The following is a 22,083-nucleotide window of genomic DNA, read 5'->3' as shown; positions in this document are numbered from 1 at the left end:
TGTTTCAGCCGTTTTACGGGTTGTTTTCAGTGCCGAACCTGTTAAGGGTGTTGGAAGGTCGTGCGATCCTTATCAGCGAGTGTTGTGAAGGATGTTGCGGGTGGCAGGCCTTGTGATAACACGTGTTGAGAGATAGATCTTTCTTGAACAAAAGGGCATTGTTCTTTTATCTTTTAATTCATTTTGTTAATTGATTTAAATTTACACCGTGAACAAATATGACTGCAAATAGTTTTTGTTTGTAATTTGATAAATCATTTTTTGCCAATTTTGAATGAATAAGTGATTTTAAAAAAGTTTACTTTACTTTACTTTTTAAGTACCTCAAATATATAATATTAATGTTTTATGAATGAATTACACAACAATTATTTTTTTTAATCACGGTCACATATATACAACTCATAATAAATTAATTATTTTTTGTACATATAAACGTATTTATAGCAACTTTAGTAAAATTAATGCAAATAACGTTATGACAAAATAAATGTCTATTTTTTAATACACAATGATGAATTTTTTAATTTAAAAAAAATAAATATGTTAATTTCACAATTAAAGTATCAAACCGTGTGATTAATACTTTTTGAAAATAAATTTTAAATTAAAGGTAATAAAACATTTATAAGTCAAATATGATTTTACCAATTATTTGTAGTACGTACTATTCAAACCGTAGAAATTTAAGCTTTGCGAGCTTAGTCGGTGATAAAATATTATATTATTGTGTTGTGTTGAGCATTAGAACTGGGAAAACTAGGCTATAACCTCACTACTTAACAGAAAGGTTAATGTTTATTATATTATTATTTATATGAAACAATCACTAAATACATATTACGTACTGAATTTTCACATTGATGAATGGAAATCAGACATGATTCCACTGCGTGCGGTTTTGTCATTAACAGTAAAATATTCAATCCACCACAATTACATTAAGCACAACAAAAAAAAAGTATTACAAAATCTCCCTACTTTTGTTTAAAATTCTATGGCTTAATAAAAAAAACAGAATCTCAAAACACATTGTACAGGGGATTGAAGCTGTACGTGAAGAATATAAAAGATCGATATTTCAATTAATTTGAAAAAATATGTTATTGAAAAATTTCGATAAAAAAGTTGGAATGTTATTAAAAATTTTTATTAGTACTTAAGATGTTATGAACTAACTGAGTAAAGCATAAATAAATAAATAAAATATTAAAAAAAATTTTTGATATAACTTGAAATTTTTTTTTTTTAAAGTTATATTAAAGTACTTGTTATTTGCACATTATAACAGAGATGGAGAACATTTTAGGGAAGAAATTATGGCAGTCTAGGCGCGTCGTTTATTCATTATGTACATTTTATTAAATACGTGTGTACTGCGGTTGTTGAGACTTTATCCGAATTGAGCCAAAATTTATATAAATTATCTAAACAAATAAAAAGTTTTCATAATAAAAAATACAGTAAAAGTCATTTAAATCTAGCGGATGAAGAATATAGTTCTGTGCATGAAATAGAACCATACCCTGGACGCGTGTTTTCGACTCAATAGCTGCTCTTGAGTAAAATCCTGAACAACGAAATGGATTAGAGATAAGTCCGCATATTTTTGTAGTGGTTGGCACATTCGCCTACTATTCTTGAGGTTATCGGTTCGATTACTGGTAGGATGAACGTAAAATATTTATATTTAAATTTGCTGCAACAGAGAGGGAAAACATTTTTGAGAGCGGGATATGGGAGTCTAGGCATTTACAGGGTTTATGACCAGCCATTGGCTGGTTTGAGTGGCCACTTCACACACTGTATAACATCCACCATTCTGCCTTTGTTTGAACATCCACATTTTCTTAACTCTTCCATCTGTTGACTTTTGCGAAGCAAAAGAGCTGATACCTTTATTATGTGGGTGAGATTCATCCTTCTGAACAAATTCACCTACTAGGCAACGCCTGAAAACAATTTTCCAACTTTTTATACTTCTTCTTTTACCAGGTAGTTTATTCAACAATAATTTAACAAAATTTAAATATAAACAACTTCCTAAGGAGAAAATCCAGCCAGTTTGCAAGCATTTGGATATACTCAAAACATTTTAAATATTTATTTCAACGGTCGTTTAAACTGCAATATTTAATTGCTCGGGATTGGCACCTGAAGTTAAAAACTGATCATCTTATGTTCATAAGATCTTTTATATAAAAAACAATCACGCCGAACATTAAACTGCAAAGCGGATTTTATTTACTTGGAAAAAATAATCAAACAAAAATGTGTTTAGTTTTTATAGTATTTATTAAAATCAACTAATTACGATGGACCAACTGGTCAAAGATGTTGAAAAATTGTTTTCAGGAGTTGCCTTGTACTCGTATTTGAAATAATTTAATTAGATGGATCTCTTCACAACGATAATGTTTTTAACTCTTTAATTTTACTAAAATCAACATTGAAAGCAAAAATCTCTTACCGGATACGTCAAGGTTTTTGTCTTTTTTTTCGGAATCGCACAATGCAAAAACATTTTTTCCAACTTTTATGAACGTTTAATTTTTAAAAAAATTACTATTGTTTGCTTACAAAACATTCGCATTTTTTGTAAAATTTGCGTTTACTGCTTTTAATGCCTATCACCCTCAGTGCACCTTAGTTTATATACTCAAGTTGTCTGTCACTTTCAATAAAATTTGTCCAATTCTGACCGCGATAGGGAAATTTTTTATTTATGTTTTACTAAGTTAGTTCATAACACCTTAATAACTAATATAAACTTTTAAAAACATTATATTTTTTTATCAATTTTTTAAAAAATTAATTTAAATATTTAGATTTTTTCTATCTCTTTTATTTCTTCAGGTAACTCATTGTGCAGCTTCGATTCCTTGTACAGTGAATTTTGAGATTATTTTTTTCTCCCCATTGGTAATCTTTTTTTCTATCCCTTGTTTTATAAATATGACATTGTTGGCTAACTTTAATAATTTATTAATTATTTATTTTAAAGTTTTTATTTTATTCATCCCCTTAATTATTTTATGCATAAAAATTGCTTCATTATATTTGATTTGCTGTTTTACTGTGAGCAAGCAAACTTTTTTGTGCATTATTTCTACATTCGAATAGATATTTATTTTAAGTATAATACTCATCGCTTTATATTGAAGAATTTGTATATTTTTAATATGACATATATGATTATCATAATAAAAACACATTATAGTTTTATTCCACTTTTATTTATATTTTTTTTTTTTTTACCAATGACCGGGTTTCGTCGTAACCGACATCGTCAGACTGGTTGACATCACCAGTATTTTTATTATTATAATAAAAATGCAGTTTCACCAAGAAATGTCAGTAGAAAAACTCAATATACTACATGTATAATTGTTTTATATATAAGAACACTACTCTTTTTATCTATTACATTTCGTAATCTTCCCAAAATGATCATTTTTTATGTTACATATTGAGAATGTATTTTCAAATTTAAAATCTAGACAATTAAACTCCGAGATACTTTATTTCATACACATAATTTATATTAAAAGCATAAATTTGAATATCATATCCCTGGGGTATATTTTTTCTCCCAATATTCGTATGTTTTGTTTTTGCGATATTTGATTTTTTTTTCCAGTTTTAACCATTTTGATATATTAACTTTATTTTTAATCTCATTTATCACTGTTTCATAATTTTCTTCTGATATGTAAATTAGTGCATCATCTGCAAAAAGTATGTTAGTTGATTAGTTGGTAGTAAACCGGGCGAAACAAGTCCGACCGGAGAAACAGACCCGTCACAACCCCTCTACCGGTCATGCCTTAACAGCTCTTACAAAGCAACCTTATCACATTTTTTCGCCTGTTTCAAAGACACCCTGATTTTGACATCCATCAACGAATGAAAAAATTCAAACCTATCTATTACTTTTTTTAATAAAATGAAAGTATTAAAGAATGAATGTCTTTCTTCGGATTCAGCTTTTTTTTTACCCGTGGCTTTTCCCGACTGACTTCTTACTAGGAATGCTGGGCTACCAATCATTGTTGGGGAAAAGGGATTTTCATTTGGGTGTTCACTTTTTTCAATTCATTGATGGTCGCATACATAATTCCGATATTCTGAATGAATTTGGTCTATTTGTCCCTGATAACTGTCTTCGACAAAAGCAATACAGGTTGTTCTATCTACCACGATGCAGAACCAACTAGCCAATGGTTATGCCGGTAGGTAGAGCAATCGTGTTATTCAATCGTATTGCCTAAGATGTCAATATATTTCATGACAGTGGGATCACTCTAAGGAGGGTAATTTACAAATTGTAATATGTATGTTAATTTTATATGACTTTTTTTTTCTCTTTTCTATCTAATAAATTAATAACTAATATCTAATAAATTAATTCGATACTCTGTAATGTTGTTAAAAATAAATAAATGAAATTAAATTTCTTCTTCTAATATATTTTTCATCCGTGTCGTAATTTATTTATCTTAATAACTCCCTATGGGGTGAAATCCAGTATTTTGTCTTCAAACATTTGGACAAACTCAAAATGTTGTTTTCAATAAAACGTACCCAGATAAAAAAATCTTAAAATAAAAGCGGTTTAATTGTTACAAATGAGATGAGGATAAATTATTTATCTAAAAGGCGCATCCCTTGAGAATTTCGTTGCTAAACAGGCAATTTAGGGTTAGGAATATTAAGATACTAACGTGTACTGCGTTCACTAATGAAAATACTCGTATATTATATCTCCTTACGGTACCATTATCATTAGTTACTAACTGGAGTACTAACTTCTGTCTTTCATTCATTTAATCCTTTAAATGTCATTTAAAAAACGAACCATGAAGATCATTCATTATTTAAATCATGTTTTTTTTTATTTACTTTAAATTTCTAGTCCTCATAACTTTACGAGTTATAACCGTAAAGGATGCGAGGGGAGAGATTCACGATGGTTTTTTAAATTGAATGTATTCATTGGTAATAATTCTAGATAACTATTTGTTACTATTGTTAAAAATTGTTTAAACATCTCCATTAGTGTTTTTTTTCTTTGTTCGTTTCTTTCCTTGAATTTATTTATAAGTACAAAATACTTCTCTTTATCATTTTTTTTTCTTACATAATTATATATTTTTAAAAATAGATATATACTATTTACCTAAGTATTAATTCTAAATAATAATACTTTTTTTTTAAATTTAATGTTATTCAACATTGTTTTTTTTATTTTTTTTTTTAACTGCTTCAAATTATTTCTGATACAAAATAATCATTTTTTATCGATAATTCTATTATTGGTAATTTTTTTTTTAGACTTTCTTAATTTGTTGATTAATAATATTGCTTAACATGCTCTGTATTACTTTATACTTATGCTAACATATATGTTTATTTAATTGTATTTGTAACTAATATGTAAAAGGCACTAAGTGCCGTTTATTTCAATAAAATAAAATAAAATGACTAAATGTGAAATCACTGTGAACGGAGTTATACAGAAACAGGTAGGGCAATAAGTGTGTCTGGGAAGTATTCAATGACAAAATTCATTAGTGTTGTTTGTTTTTTTATTTATTAATAGACTAATAAACTAAGTCAATTTAAAAAAAAAAAAAATGTATTTCGTATTATCAGCGCTTCGATTTTTTAACGTTTTCTATTTCTGAAATAACTCGTGTGACGTCAGAGGTTCTTTTCCGCTTAAACTCATTCAGTCCTTCCTGGTTTTATAACATGATTACGTGTAATGAAACCAACGGGTCCAAGAAGATGTTTGAAAATTGGAAAATAGTTTTCAGGCGTTGCCTAGCATATGAAATAATCTCTTCACAACAATAAAGGTTTCAGCGTTTTTACTTCACTTAAATCAACGAATGGAAGAATTGAAGATGGAGAAATATGGATGTTTGAACATAGGCAAAATGGTGAATGTTACACGGTGCGTATAGTGGCCTTTTAAATCAGCCAATGACAGGTCATAAGCCATGTAAATGCCTAGACTTCTATATTCCCTTTTCTAAGGTGTTCTCCATTATTGTTGTAATTTTATTATCTTAATGACTCCCATGGGTAAAAATCCAGTCTTTTTTCTTCAAACATTTGGACAAACTCAAATATTGTAATATATTGTTTCATTCAACCTTGGCAAATAATTATCGGGGAGGAGGAAAAATTAACATTCCGCAAGAGAGTCCTGGTACATAACCTTATGTATGAAAGTGAAGTATGGAATTAGAAAAAAAGGATGAAAGTAGACTTAATGCTTTCGAAATGCGATCTCTCAGCCAAGTGTGTGGTAAAACTATGTACGACAGGCTGAGATCAGCATTATCCACAAAATCGAGAAGAAGGTTCTACGTTGATTGTAGCGCGAATGGGCAGTGAAAGGCTGGCCAAAAAAATGGCCAAACATATAAACATAGACAGTATTTTTTACTCTGCTTCCTGTTTTGCACTGCAATTTTAGCGCGTCAACGCTAATTTATTGGAATATAATTTCAAACTTTTGATTTATAAAGTATAGCTCAGTGACTTAAAGCAATTACCCCAATGACAAAAAAAAAGTTTTCTTTTGCAAATGAACAAACTATGGCTTAAATTCTCCAATGACCCGCCTTTGTCGTATTGTTAACTCAAGACAAGATCTGGACTTTTTTGGTTTAAGTTTACAACGATTTAAAAGAGCACTAAATAAATAGTCCAGATCTTGTCTCGATGTCCCTTATGTTTATCAATGCTTCTTTTTTTTTTTAATAATTTAAACTATTCTTTTATAGTAATATTTAAACCTTATAAATTGTATACATGGACAATGTCCGTTAATAAATAAATAAATAAATTAATGAAATTCATAAAAAAATGGTGTACAAATACTTCTTATCACTATTATGTTCGAACTTATCTATGATGCGGTGATAGATTTAAAAAAAAATTAGTTATAATAATAAAAATACTTAATAGTTTTATTCCACTTTTATTTATAAAAAAATTACCAATAAAAGTAGGATAAAACTATAAAGTATTTTTTTTATTATAATTAAAATGCAGTTCCACCAAGAAATGTCAGTAGAGAAACTCAAAAATTAGCTGTTCTGAAATTCCAGTTGTCTGTAGCAGAAAAATATCTACTAAAAATAGCAAGAGTATAGAACCTTAAAAGCTCATCTGCAAAGCTCGCGTAAGCCTTTTAAAATACTCTATTTACAATAAAAAGTATTTTATTTTCCAAGGACACCCTACAATGGCCATCGCGTTTTACTTAACCGAAAGTTATGGCTCATTTCTCTTGTTCATTCTAGGGATCCTTTATCTGTTCCCTTATTTTGGTATTTCTTCCCCTAACAACAGACACTATTCGATCAATATGGAAATTCTTAGAAAACTGGGTGAGTTCGACCTTTTGTCCAAATTCAATATCAAATTTAAGTATCTTTGAAAAAGTTATGCGTTTTATGTTATATAAAAACAAGTATTATCAAAAAAGCTCTTACAAATGAATTTATTTTAATATAAGTACTTAATTTATTTTTAAAATTTAAAATTATAATATTATTATTACAAACCTTTGATTAACTTAGGTAAGACGAAAGGGCATTAAAAAAAAATAACCGTCATAACACTTTGATGATATTTAAATAACATGTTTTGCATGTTCAAATCAATTTTGGTTAAAAAGTGGATTATTTATAAACTAATGCCAATTTTACAGATTAAACTGATAAATTACCAATGTTTCATTGACTTAAACATTTTTATTCTTAAAAAAAGTTATGTTACAAATGTACTGCAAGTAATATTCAAACGTTCATTAACATTAATTTAAACAATTGACGAAAAATAACACATTAAATACAAATCGTATCTCGTGGACACGAGCTTTATTTATTTAATATATCTAAAGAACATTTTAACCAGCAGAAATTAAACTTGTAAATTTAATTTCTTATGTATGTTTACTAAAAGAGGAATGTTTGTCATTTCATGTTCAGAATAAAAATACTTTTATTTATTTATTAAACGATAAAAATGATGACATTCACAATCAAAGGATGCGTTCACCTGTTGCTTTAAATTGTGTTTATTTCTCACTTAATCCACAACTGTAGCGAAAAGCCACTTAAACCTGAATATTTAGAGGTACTAAGATCTTTGTAATTGTTTTTTTACCAATACCCCAGCGCTCGGATTACCTTAACCGCCACAGTCAACTTTGTTGGGGGTTTTAAAAGTAATTAAAAATAACAGGATTTCAGTAAATGAAAAAATCGTTTCATTGCTTTGGGTTGAATACGTAAATTTACATCAGGGAACCGGGTATCCATAAATAGTATTGATATGAAAATGACCCCATAGTTACTAGAATTGTTTATTTATACCAGGGATGCATTCAACGATTATGCATATGCCACCAAAAATTAGAACACTCAATTTTGGCAGATAAAAAAGTTTAAATTTTAACGTTTACAATCAACATTGGTTTTTGGTGGATTCCAGTCAGATTCTTTCAACAAATTTCTTAAAATTTCGACCCATTTATTTTTTTTCACTAGATTTTCGAAAGTGCAAAAATAATAATACTTCACTTTTATTATGTTTTAAAAACATTTTTCTATCGGACGTAGTTTGACGTATGCAAAAAATAATATTCATTGTTTTAATCTTTGTTAATCTCTCATAAACAAATATTTACCCACGAAAATTTACATAATCCTTTTTATAATGTTTATCCGAAAGGTTGTTACACATTTTTATGACACAAGCGGGCATTTTGTTTTCGATTCAAAACGTCACGCCTGGCTGGATGACTAAATATGCATCGGGCATGACTGAGCGTTTAGAAAATGAGTTAAGTATCGTCGCTTTAGAGGGCTAATGGCATATCTGTGCGTATTAATATGCCTACGATTATAAGTTTATTATTTAATTTCAATTACCGCACGTACTAACATAATAGGGTATCATTTAAAAAAAAAATTCCTTCAAGACAGAGATATTGAGTGTGCTAGTTGTTAACATAAGTTTTGTCCATTTTTTTCCAATTTAAGAGGACAAATTACCACAACTTAGTCAGTAACGTATTCTTCTTCATTATTTTACAGCTTGGTCATAATGTGTTCTCCTCAATGGAACGCAAACCAAAGGTTCTTAATTTAATTTTAAAGGAAAAGATAGACGTATCAAGGAAACAAAAACAACAAAAAAGTTATTAAACTAGCATGCAACTAACCTTATCTGACGCCTACGACTGAACTGTATGATAAACCACACCAAATTGACATAAGATACTTGACAAACAATGTACACAAAATTGCCCTGAGAAGCATGCAAGACGATAACCTAAAATTGACTATAAATGCTAACATATACAATTATGTTAGCACAAACAAAAAAGAAAACAAAGACAAACTAAGAAATACCACATTGTAAAACGAGGCTCGCACAGAGACATGCGTATTTGATTGGCCCAAAAATGTTTAATTACTTTTTACTGATAATGTTTCATTGATTCCAAACTTTCAAAATTTTCCTTCTTTTAAAAAACATGCACTATCCTGGATTCAAACTAAAGATATGAACTCTTTTTTTTTCTATGATTTATTTTATTGCCCTTTAGTAATAAGGAATATTTTTGTGTTTATTTTTTTAATGTTTTTTATTTCCTTTTTAAGTACTATAAAAAAAATGCCATATAATCTTTTACGAAATATTTCTCATTTTCTTTCTTATGTTACACAAAAGTTATAACTGTCCATCATTTATTATAGGATCAAAAATTCATTAACATTTTCTTGTATACCCACGAACAGGACTACGCGGATGTATGTTATCCAGATGCGAACTCTGAATTGCTTGATAAGTTAGAACGATTGCAGAATATAAGTATTCGTTATATCTTTAATCTTAGCAAATTTGGCCACATAACCGAGTATCGCACGCAACTACACTGGCTCAGTATCAGGCATAGAAGAAACATTCACATTCTATCACTTCTTCACAATATTTTAAATAATCCCACTTCACCTGTTTATCTGAGAGAGCTCATCCAACCTCTTTCACAACACGGACTATCTCTTCGTTCTAGTAACGAGAGAACCCTTTTAATACCCTGTCATCGCTCTAATTTTTTTGCCTCCTCTTTCACAGTAGTAGCCGCTCGATTGTGTAATAATCTACCCACTAATGTTAGAGACGCCCCTTCTTTATTTACATTTAAGTCAAGATTGAAATGTCACTATCTAAATATTTAAATTGTTCCTTTATCCTTCTTCTTTCCTTCCCATCCCCTCTCCTCTCTTCATAGTATAGTGTTATTTTAATATATATATTTATTTTTGTTAATCTTTGCTTTTAATTTTTGTATAAAATTGTAAGATTCAATATGTCAATGTATTTATAATTTTCTCAAACTGAACGGTTTGGGTAGGTAGGAAGAAATTGCCTTAAGGCAATATGCCCGCCCTTATATGTATATTTATTGTATATGTATATAAAGTGTCAAAATAAATAAAACAGGCCATGCCTTTGTGGGATTTTTTATTTGATTATTTTTACTAATAATATGTATTTCATTGCTATGTAATTATGCTAACTTTTTGAATACTCTGTTTTATCACTTATGTTTATTGTAAAAAAAACAAACTAATTATTTTTTTTCCACTTAAACCAGCCAATGAAAAAATAATGCCCCTTGAAATAAGTACACTTTCATATTTCTTTCCTAAAGTGTTCTCCGTCTCTGTTGCGATATTTACAAAAACGATTTTGTTTTTAAGTCTCAAACAAATATTTGCATAACTATGTAAATTTGCACATAATATCAGAATGCATGCTGGAAAGGGCTTATGGCGGCCCGAGTATTAAACTATATTTTACGGTATTTTCAATTTATTCTGCCCTCATCTCTTGCACACGATCGTAATTCCATGTTATTTTTATTGAGCAAACTGCTATATAGGCACTGACCTTAATAAGGTGCTCGCTATAAATCCAGTGATTCGCTTTACGAGTTGTCAAAGGCGTAATATTCTCCGAAGCCCCTTTTACTGCTTACTTCAAATAGTTTCTAAAATATCCTACTCAAGGCGGTACCCGAGATTTGCATTTTACGAGGTTTTGTTTACCATGTTTAATGATGTTATTAAATAAATAAGTAAACATTCACACCGACATTGACTTATTAACATCAAATTTGCACAGTAGTAGTTTTTACATTATTATCAAATTTATATTAGTAATTAGAGATTAGCAATTAGCAAAGATTTACAAATCTGCTTTCCTTCCATACTTTTACTTTTATTTGCATTTTATCTATGTTGATATTTTTATGTTTTTCATTATGAATTTTTGCATTACTTAATTAAGTATGTACCATTATTTGACATATTATTTATTTCTCCTATTTTTTATATTTCTTACTATAGTATTGAGTGAGTTTCAAGAAAACATATCTCAAGTATCATTTTAATGTTGTTTTTATATATACATTTTTTTTCTGTTGATTTCAATGCTACTCTTATTTTGTTTTTTTTTAAACTTCCATATTTTACTATTATTTTGTTGATTTTAATAATACCATTATTTTTTTATATTTGATTATGTGTGAATCTTCATTTGCATAATTTATATTTTTAAAATTATTTTTTGTGTTGTATTCGTTGGAATTTTATTATTCATTACTTGTACCCTTTTTTTAGATTGTTATTCTATTGCATCACATGTCATTATAATTTAATATAATAAATTTTACTATGTTGAATTTTAGGTACCTAGGTATTAGTTTATGGTTGAATTCCGAAACATAAAATATATATTTTTCAAATATGGAATCCTTTTTGCCAATGTCAAACTTCGCTCTTCTCACCGACAGGGGTGCACTTATGTAGGAATGCAATTTTTTCACTCAGTTAATATTATTTTGGTATTGCCAAAACTCCAGTTAAAAGAAATAAATGGGTAGAAATTATAGGAAATTTAACTAAACAATCTGACTGAGATCCACAAAAAACGAATACTGTTCGTAAACATTCAAAAACATTTTTTTTTTGTACTGAAAAAAAATGTCTTCCCTCTTTTTTGTACATCCATTCTCTTCGAATGCAACCCTGGTTGATCGATGAATTAAACACTTATGCTCCTTACTTATTTTTAACATATTAAATTAAATGTCTTAATATCTACAAACACGGGCAGCGCAAAAATCTAAATTTCTCTGAAAACCGCACGTAAATCGGTTAAGCCGTTTAAAAAGATTTCAGTGACATCACACGTACAGAAGAATTATATATATAAAGATTATAATGCCACCAGCAGAAAATATTTTTTTATAGAAACTTTATTTATTTATTTATTAACGGACATTGTCCATAAATATAATAAATAAGGTTTAAATATTACAACAAAAGAATAGTTTAAAACATAAAAAAAAAGAAAAGAAGCATTGACAAACATAAGGGACATCGAGACACGATCTGGACTATTTATTTAGTGCTCGTTGCATATATTTCTAAGTTAGGACCGTATCTTGCAGCTCAAATACCAACTACCAATGATCTATCTGGAGTGATCGTTTAGGACTTGGAAAGCTTTAGATTTAGTATAGTAGACAAGCTAGGACAAAGCTCTTGGGATCGAAGTTAAGTTCTTAGTACGTGACCTAGCTAACCAAATCAAATCCGATTGATGACAGTCGTCACTTGAGGCTGTACTGTCCTTTGCTTTATTTCTTTATTACTCGTGTATGGAACTTATTCCCACAACTCGGTACACGGCCTTGTAATATTTAACTTGCGCTTCAAATACAAACAATTACTGTGTATTTATTATTTGAACCGTATTTTAGCGTATTGTACCGTAGTATTAGCTGATCTGATTTACAGGTTGTTTTCAAATAGCGGAATTCTGTTTTAGTTACCTTCAGGTTTTAAAATTGGAAATATTGAATAAATATGCCAAGAATCTTCAATAATGAACAACTTCAGCCCAACAGGAAATTGTGGACAAAAAATGATTAATTACGCGCGGTAAAAATTAGAGCAGTAAATCATTATTTTTAATTTTATAAATTTATTGCCTAAAAATTAGTATACATATTTAATTACAGGGAATCTATATGAAACTAATGATAAAATGAAAACGGAGTATTCTCTGTTTATTATAGTCTCCATAAAACATGGCTTAGCCTGTTCTAAGATGGAGATTTTTTATCTTTTATAGCATAAGTACATAGTTCAATACTAATATAACAATAACAAGAAAAAAAACTAAAACTACTTCATTATAAATGCCTAGCTAATCAAATGTAAGGAATAAAAAAATGTTATCATACATACAAAAATAAAGTGTATATATGTACCAAGAATACATTTTACTTAAACAAAAATAATATAGTATTATATATAACAAAAAACAAATATAAAGTAATGGAATACATAAAAATACAAATAATATGTGTACCATTTATATAAATGTACTACGTTTTTTGATATACATATATTTTTCAAAAAAATCTCTCGCTACACTATTTATATGTGGAGTTATTTTTATTTTGAGTCTTTTATATTTGGCAATAAATCATAAAATATTCTTGGGGCGATTATCCCGCTAAGTTTCTTGAAAATGTATCAAAAAAATATTCTAAATTTTTTTAACAAATACAAACTACTTTGAACGACACAACTTCGTCAACGGACTAATCGGCAGAACTGACAGAGAGAAGCGAAAGAGAATGCATACGCGTGACCGCGGAACTTGATTTAATAACCTCCGAGATAATCTAATCTCATCTTAATTCTTCTAAATCTCGCCACTATCTCAATAACAAACTACTCCATATTTTACAACGATGAACTTCAGCCCTACGGAAAATTTGTAAAAATTATAGCATTAAATTGTAAGGGAAAGTTTCTTGACAATGTGCGAAAAAAAATTAAAAAAAAAAAAAAAAATGAAAACGCAATACTATTTTTAACGACATCACTGGTTCATATGAACTAACCAATGATATGAGAGTCATGAAGGACATCCGGTTTGCTTTCAGTAAACAAACCAACCGGAAGAACTGACAGATAAGAACCTTTGACTTCACACGCGGAGTAATTTTAGAAATGTAAAACTTTAAAAAATTAAAGCTAAGATAATGCAAAACATAAAAGTATTTTAATAGTTTTTTGATAAATTAAAAAAAAAATTTTTTTTTTAAATGCTGGACTTCTTCGTTAAATTGTTTGAAAATTAATTAAGTATAACTGAAAGCGGTATGCGTTATCCTGCCAGTCGGTTTATTTTTTAATGATGCGGTTTTGACATTTTAATGAGCTACCGATTTTAAAAAAACTTTTATTGAAGGTCATAAATTTGATACTTTTAAAAGCTATTAAGCACATTTTATGAGAAAGCTTCGCAATCGATTTCAAATTAATATCTTGAAACGATGCATAAAAAATGGCAACCTCTCGTGATCCCAGGTAGGCGGGGAGGTGACGCTGTTACTTCCACCCCATACGGCGCTCAGTGGGCGGTAAGCACCGGCTGCAAACGATATTATTTTTTCAGTCGATTATTTCTTGAGCGATTACTCGAATCTTCCATTCGCATTAAATCAAGATTGGTTTACTACCAACCACAGGCACAGGGGATGTGTAGCAATTTCAAATGTATAATTCTTTAATTTGTTTTATGAATATACGAGTACATAAGTCATGTCTTTGTTTCTATATATACACCTCTACCATCTAACCTTATTGATATCGAGCACATTTTGTTTCTTCTCTATCGAAAAAAAAATATACACATGTATTTGAAAATTATTTAAAAAAAAATTGGAATATGGTTGACATTATTAACACGAGTAATTATCAAATTAAAATACGTCTCGCAACTCAGTTTTAACTTAAAATTTTCCTAAATTACATTTAAAAAATGAAGATCCATTTTTTGTTATCAACGAAGATATTATATTGCATTCAATTATAAATGCATTTGTAGACTTTTGCTACAAACCACTTACTCTGTTTTTATTCGTATTGGTGCTTATGGTCAATTTGTTTTTACTATTAAATATGTGGTTAGTCGGTGTTAAGAGACCGAATGTCTTTTATTTTTATTTTCCATCAATTCCTCTAATTGTATTTATATTTATTTATTTTTATTTGGGGAAAAAACAACATTTTTTAAATATATTGGATACAGAAAATAAGAATGCATATGAACAATATAAGAATGCATGAAAAATTGTGAAAACAGTCAATAAAAATTTTCCCCAGTGGTATAAGATATTGATTAAGTACATTATCGGTATCAAAATAAAAGCAATTAACAATTGTAAGGCACTTAGAAATTGCAAATAAAATAAAAATACATTTACTATATACAGTTTCAAAAATAAAGTTAATATATATATACCGTTTAATGTTTCATTTAATTTGTTCATTTACGTCACTTTTGTAATGTAATGTATTTATTTTATTTTTATTTTATTCAATTTTTTATTGATAAACCCTTACGGGTTAAATATATTTAACAAATGTTTTTCTTTAAGAATTCGTATTATAATGTTAATAATAATATTTTTAACATCTATTGTAAAGATTGTCTGTGTCTTTTGTTTAGTTTTGTCTGTTAGTTAGTTGTATAATTTCAGTCCCTGGTTTATTAGTCTCGACTGTCTTTGTCTCGTTTTAGAAGGTTGTTTATGATATTTTTCTGATATTCTCGTATTGTGTCCTACTACATTTTTTTCTAAGTTTTAGTTCTTTGTCTACAATTTCATCAGTGGCTAATTTATGAATAAATTATAAGGATTCTAGTTTAAAAAGTTCAGTTACATTTGATTGCTTAGTTTGTTTAAGGAGTTTTTAGGTTGCTATTAGATCGGGCATACACTAACTTTAATATTTAATTTGGCTGTCTTTGTAGTCTGTTTATATCATTTTGATTTTTTGTTCCCCATATTTGTTGCATATAACATGTTTTAGTTTTTATAAAGGCTTCATACAATTGAATTTTTTGCCGTTTGGAACTAAGTTTTTGATTTTAAAAAAAAACTTGATAATGTCGCCACTTTGCTAATTAAATTGTTGATATGAATTTTTTATGTCAACTGTCTGTCTATTTTTAGTCCTTAGTATTTAACATGTTCAATTTCAGTAAAGTGTTCATCATTTATGTAAGCATCTACTTTAAGACATTTTTTTTAGATTCAAAATGGAAAATATTGTTTTTGTTGGTCCATTTGGTCAACATAGTAAGGTTTTTGTTTATGTCATTGTTTCTTTAAACGTCTATTTGATTTTTACAGAAAAGTCCAATGTCATCAGTATACATAATATTTTTTCCCTCGAAATTATACAGTGATAAGTCATTAATATTTATAATATTAGTATTTGACTTTTTTTCATTTACAAAGGTATACTGCTTCCAATTTGATAAATATGATTTTAATAGTTTAAATTCTTGAGAGTTAACTTCAATATCATAATTTTTTTCATCATGGCCTCAATATGTACCGTATCAAAGGTTTTTTTAAAATCTAATATTACTTCTGTAATTGAAATTCCAGCATCCATGTTTGTTTGAATGTGATTTATTAAATTAATGTTTGTACTGTCTTTCTTTCGGTAGTTGTACAAATAACATTTGAACACTTTGTTTTACCTGAAATAATAAACAATATAATAATATCGAAAATAATTTTGAAAACAAAACATCGTTATGAAATCTAGACGCTTTCTGATGACACTGTATCTGCCATTATGGATTTTTGATTAAAAAAAAACAATTCTATAGACCCACTATCCCTTATATTTGCATACAACTCATTTAACAACTAAATATCTAAATGATACATATTGTTTTGAGTTGTCTGGATTCCTATTTTGGGGAGTCTAAAACCTTCACCTCCCCTCGTAGGATAGCGATAAATTTCGTTATTACGCTGAACTTTACTAAACATGTATTCTGGCAAAAATTTATTTTTCAATGTAAATATAAACATTATTGTATTTAAAATTACTTTTGGCTTTATCGAAAACACGTTCAGTACTGACAACATTTGTTGAATCATTGTATATCTGCCACATCCCAATATCATCCTCATTCCCCTATTCTAAGCTTTCTGCATGACATTTTATTAATTTTCAGTGCTCAGAAAGAGAAAAGTAGAACAATAACCGAAATAACACACTAGTACAAGCTAAGTAATTTATCATCAGTAATTTAATTACTTTACTTGCTTTTTTATTAAAGTTAAATAATTAATTCTTAACATAACAATAGTTTAAGGAAAACACTGCTCCCATCGACGAGTAATATAAAATAAAACATTGTTTTAACAGTTATTTAAAACGAAGTGTTACGATTTTTTAAAGGATTAAAAAAAATAGCAATTTGATATGAAAACTTCCATAAGTTATGGTTGATATTAATGGGTTCTTTTTTATAGTTGACTATTTTCAAAATATGAAGGATTGACTTTTATATCACATCTTAAGACATGTTAAAAAACATGTTGATGCATTTAATCAAAACGCACTTATTTTTGTGCATTTATATGTGTCTATTTTTAACTATTTCAAATATGTCTAAATGAAAAATGTATTAACGCAAAACTGAATATTTCTTTGAATTTAATTTGTTTAACGCGCTTCTTTTGGTATATTTATGTATTTTTTTGTTTAACAATTTTAATTATGTCTTCTGAAAAAAAAAACCACAAAACTGACTATTTATAGAAAGTAAATTAAAATAAAATTCAAATTCAAAAATATTCGAATATTTTTTATGCATTTGGTGGACCAGCCTGTTTCCTTTTTCAGCAACTTAAAATATCGGTCATACCTTCTTAACTGTATCTTATTATTTTTAAACTTTTGACAGTCTAATAACAATATCGATTCTAAAAACGGTTAAACTTCTAAATAGTCAGTTTTGGAAAAGAACCCTACAATTTTGCCATCCAGGTAATTCGTGATATGATTGCGACTGTGCAACTGCATATTACGTAGTATTAACCTACATACGTAATAGTCGTGGCTTCTATGGACCATTAGGTCACCGGTGTTAGTACCCACTAAATGCTTTATGATCGAAACTGCTGCGCAAAACGAGACGAGTTTCTTGCCGAAGAAAATTGCTATCTCAATAAAGGGTAAAATGTTTAACGACAGAATCCGATGCTGGTTTTAAAAATTGAGTTTCTCATTTTCAAACTATCAATAGGATTAATATCGACTTCTGTGAATGAAATAGACCAAAACTTGGGTTTTCGACTCGATTGCAGCTCTTGGGTGAAAATCCTGAATAAGGTATTCTAGTGGAGAAAAACTCGCCATATTATGAAGTGGTTGATTCTTTAGCCAACAGTTTATGTGATTCTGTGGTCGATTTCTGGCAGTCTGTGCGTGAAATATTGTTTTTAAAGGTTGTTTAAATGGAAATATTTTATTATTCCTGGCACCTGAAGCGAAAAACTGATTACCTTACCTTCATAAAACAGATAATTGAACTATGCCCCATTTGGTTTACCGATGCAGTGCTTTAAGCATTACTGATTTGCGAAACGGAAATGATAATGAATTTTAATGGTTGCTAATGAATTTATGAAGGTATCAACTATTTCGATTTCGTTATTCAATAAAAATACATTGTATTTATTTGACCGATCAAAATGGTAATTTATTTTAGTACCGCATGTGAAAAAAATATGTTGATAAAAAGATCGGGAAACCGATGATGCGAAAACTTTGTTATTTAATGGTGAATTGTGGTGAATGGTACAATATAAGAGATAGTCGGACCCCTTTGGGGGATCCAACAATACAGAAAGGCTTAGAGAGGGTCAACCAAAAAGACCAACAGAAACGATGACAAATTCCGAAACTGTATAGGCGCCCCTAAATAACAGCGAAACTTCAAAAGAGATTCGTATTCTCTTGATTACGTTAATGCCATATATCATACTTCACGAATGCTTGACTTTATTGGATTTAAGTTTAATAAGCTTTTTGTTTGTTTTAGAAAAGGGAAAGATAATTTTTACAATTTTTCCCAAACAAAAAATACTATTAAACATCGTAATCACGTTTCTCTGTACGAATAAACGAACGTCGACAATTTATTTAAATTGAAAACCGCAAAGCAAATATTATCCATCGGTTCTGACTTATTGGACCGTTCGATTTATATTGTTTTTTTTTTGTGAACCGCTTTCGAATGTTTATTCAGGAACGCAGAAAACGACTTCTAAAAATGTGCGCTCCGAAAATCGGTGTTCTCAAGCGGAAAAAAGTGCCGAAAAGAGACAATTCAAAATGAAATGATGTACGATGAATGTTTTATTTGTACGGAGGTAACAAACACTAGATAGAAAATGCCAATCTATTAGACTTTAGTAGACTTCTACGATGCGTCTCGGTGCGAATTCTCTTATTTTTTCTCGCGGCGGGTCGCGGTCGCGCGCGTGCGCGTTCCTCGCGCTGCTGCTCGCGCTCGGGGCGGCGGCCGAGCGGGAGGCCGAGGCGTGGAAGAGCCACTCGTCGCACGCCAAGAGCGCCGCTAACCTGAACATCGGCCTGATCGTGCCGAAGACCAACTTCGGCGTCCGCGAGTACATTCGCGCGGTGAACACGGCGGTGGGAAGTCTGCACCGAGGGAGAGGGGCGAAGTTGAACTTTTTGAAGCAGTACGCCCTCACTCCGAAGAACGTCAACTTCGTCATGTTCTCGCTGACACCGAGTCCGACAGGTAACAATTTCAAAGATTTAATTTAATATTTATGTATTTTTTTTACAGATATTTCAAGAGTTCAACTATGTGGTTGTGGTGAATGTTTTTCATGTAAAGATAATTATTATATTAGATTGAAATTTTAACTTACCAGGAGGTTTGTTGTATTAGTTGCGTGTTTTCAAATGAAAAAAATATTAACATATTACAGGAATTTATTACTTATTTTGACCTTACTAAATTATAACCGAAGTTCGATTATCAAAACAAGAAATAAATGCAATATTAAACGAATTTAGCCTTTGCAAAAAAAATAGTTGAATTTACGAAAATGTCGAATGTTGGTTGTGACGTTGGGTTTCACGTCTAGTACCAGCGCCGAACCATTTTCCATTTTCTAGTAGCTGGTGGCGTGCTGAGTCCGAACATTTATTATTGTTGATATTTATATATTGTTTTAAACTCACAAATACAGCGCATAAATATTGAATCAATGAATGTTTATGTCATTGGCTATCGAAAAAATTAAGTTCGAATTCAAAAAATTAATCTTGATGCTTTAAAAAAAAACTTATATTTTTATTTTGTTTTAAATTCCATTATTGTAAAAAAGTATTTATGTATTTTTGTGCTGCGAGTAGGTTAGTGCTCGTAGTAAGGACTCGTTTAACTCAAGTTTGTATTTAGTATATTTATTTTATAATATTTTTTAAAAAACTTGAGCTAATATATAAAACAAAATTATTGAAATATAAAACTTTTAAAAACGGAAATTTGAATTTTTGAGCTGTCTTTGACCAGTTTAAGTGAATACATTAAACACTGTGTTACATTTAATTTTTACGTAAGAAATAGTCTATATTAACAAATAAATCCATCAATAATTTTCGTCAACCGAAACCGCGAAAACTTTTATTCCTTTTAGCTAAATTCTACTTAATCAAATAGCTATTAAAATAATATAAACAGAATAACTAAGGCTGCACTATGGATAAATTATCACTTATTTTTAATTATTATTTCATGTTCCCGAATACCCCTCAGTGTAAAATCCTCTAATTTTGTTGAATTGATTAATTGAATTTATCGATTTTTATTTTTTTATATATTAGTTTAAACAGACATTGTTACAAAAATGGTGCAAAAAACACTCTGGCAAATTCTGCTTGTACTAGGAAAAGGCTCAGTATATGAAGGGTCGGCAAGCCAGAAATACTAGTATGCCTAATGTTGCAATCGGTTCCTATAAGGGCAAATGCCTGTTCTAAGAAACCAATTCGTTGCGGCAAATATGGTTTTCAAATATGTTTCCTATAAATAAAAATAAAATAGAAAAACATTTATAGCTCAAAAGAGAAGAAAATAAAAAAAAGTATAGTTTACATTAAATGTAAAAATAAAATTGAAATATACACATACACGCATACATACTACATACATACATATACACACACAGACATATATACCCATATAAATATACATACATACATAATATATATGCACATGCAAAAATACAATAAATTTATAAATGATTCAATGGCATAGCATAATATTTAGATTACTGTCCTCAATAAATTCTCAAATTCCTTACTACCAATGTCTGTCAACCAAATCTTTATTTTTTTTTTCAGTACTGATGGTTTTTCAGATTTTTAAAAACACGTTATCAGGTTGTATAGTTAAGGTCCGTTATATGGAGATAATTTTTGGAATACCGCTGTACGTGCTATTGGAATTACCAAATCATTTCTTACTGTACTCCTGGTTGAGTGCACATGACTCACAATCACCTGAGTGCTCCTATTTTTGTGAATGTCAAGTATTACTTTCCTTGTGTAGATTTGACTTAAGGCCTTCACTCGGATGATTGTACGGTTTTCGCAATATTATCCTTAATATTGCTTTATGTTTGTACCTTAACCAAGTGATCAAGAATAGTCTTGGCAGCTCCTCCCCAACAAATACAACCGTAGGCCAAAACAGAGTACCATAAACCATAGTATATACTTTTAGTATATAAAATGTAAAATATGTGACGCAGTGTTATAAAGATATAGATTAGTTTCCTAACTTTACCTACTAAATAGTTAATATGTTTTCTCCAGTTAAGGTGTGCGTCAATAAAAATTCCTACATATTTTATGTCTCGTACAATTGTCTTATAATTAATTAGTTTTGTAATTGTTTGTCGAAACGCTGCTACATATAGAAACATTTATTAATAAAAATGTAGAGATCATTAAAGGCGTCCTCCTAGGTGTAGGGTAAGAAGCTCGGAAGGTTCCAGATTTAATTGCCGATGAGAGCACAAAATTAAAAATGTGATTTTTCTCAAGGCTGGGT

The 22,083-nt window shown here is 29.3% G+C and overlaps 1 protein-coding gene across 2 annotated transcripts in view; it reads left to right on the top strand.

Moving 5' to 3' along the window:
• Positions 1–22,083, top strand: part of Nmdar2 (glutamate ionotropic receptor NMDA type subunit 2) — a 400,091-nt gene that overhangs the window by 47,505 nt on the left and 330,503 nt on the right. The window contains exon 1 of one of the 2 annotated variants that reach the window (XM_088243625.1): positions 19,033–19,758. The exons of the other annotated variant lie outside the window; for it this stretch is intronic. Coding sequence (XP_088099751.1) covers positions 19,419–19,758 — 340 coding nt within the window. The 5' untranslated portion in view covers positions 19,033–19,418. Of the gene's footprint in view, positions 1–19,032; positions 19,759–22,083 lie in introns of those variants that run through there. 2 annotated transcript variants of the gene reach the window in all.

The sequence above is a fragment of the Micrasema longulum genome, unplaced genomic scaffold (genome assembly GCF_059751315.1).
Source record: "Micrasema longulum isolate JH-2025_06_02 unplaced genomic scaffold, ASM5975131v1 h1tg000221l, whole genome shotgun sequence".
Taxonomy (NCBI): Eukaryota; Metazoa; Arthropoda; class Insecta; order Trichoptera; family Brachycentridae; genus Micrasema; species Micrasema longulum.
The sequence above is the reverse complement of the archived record's forward strand: the minus strand, read 5'-3'. Positions and strand labels throughout refer to the sequence as shown.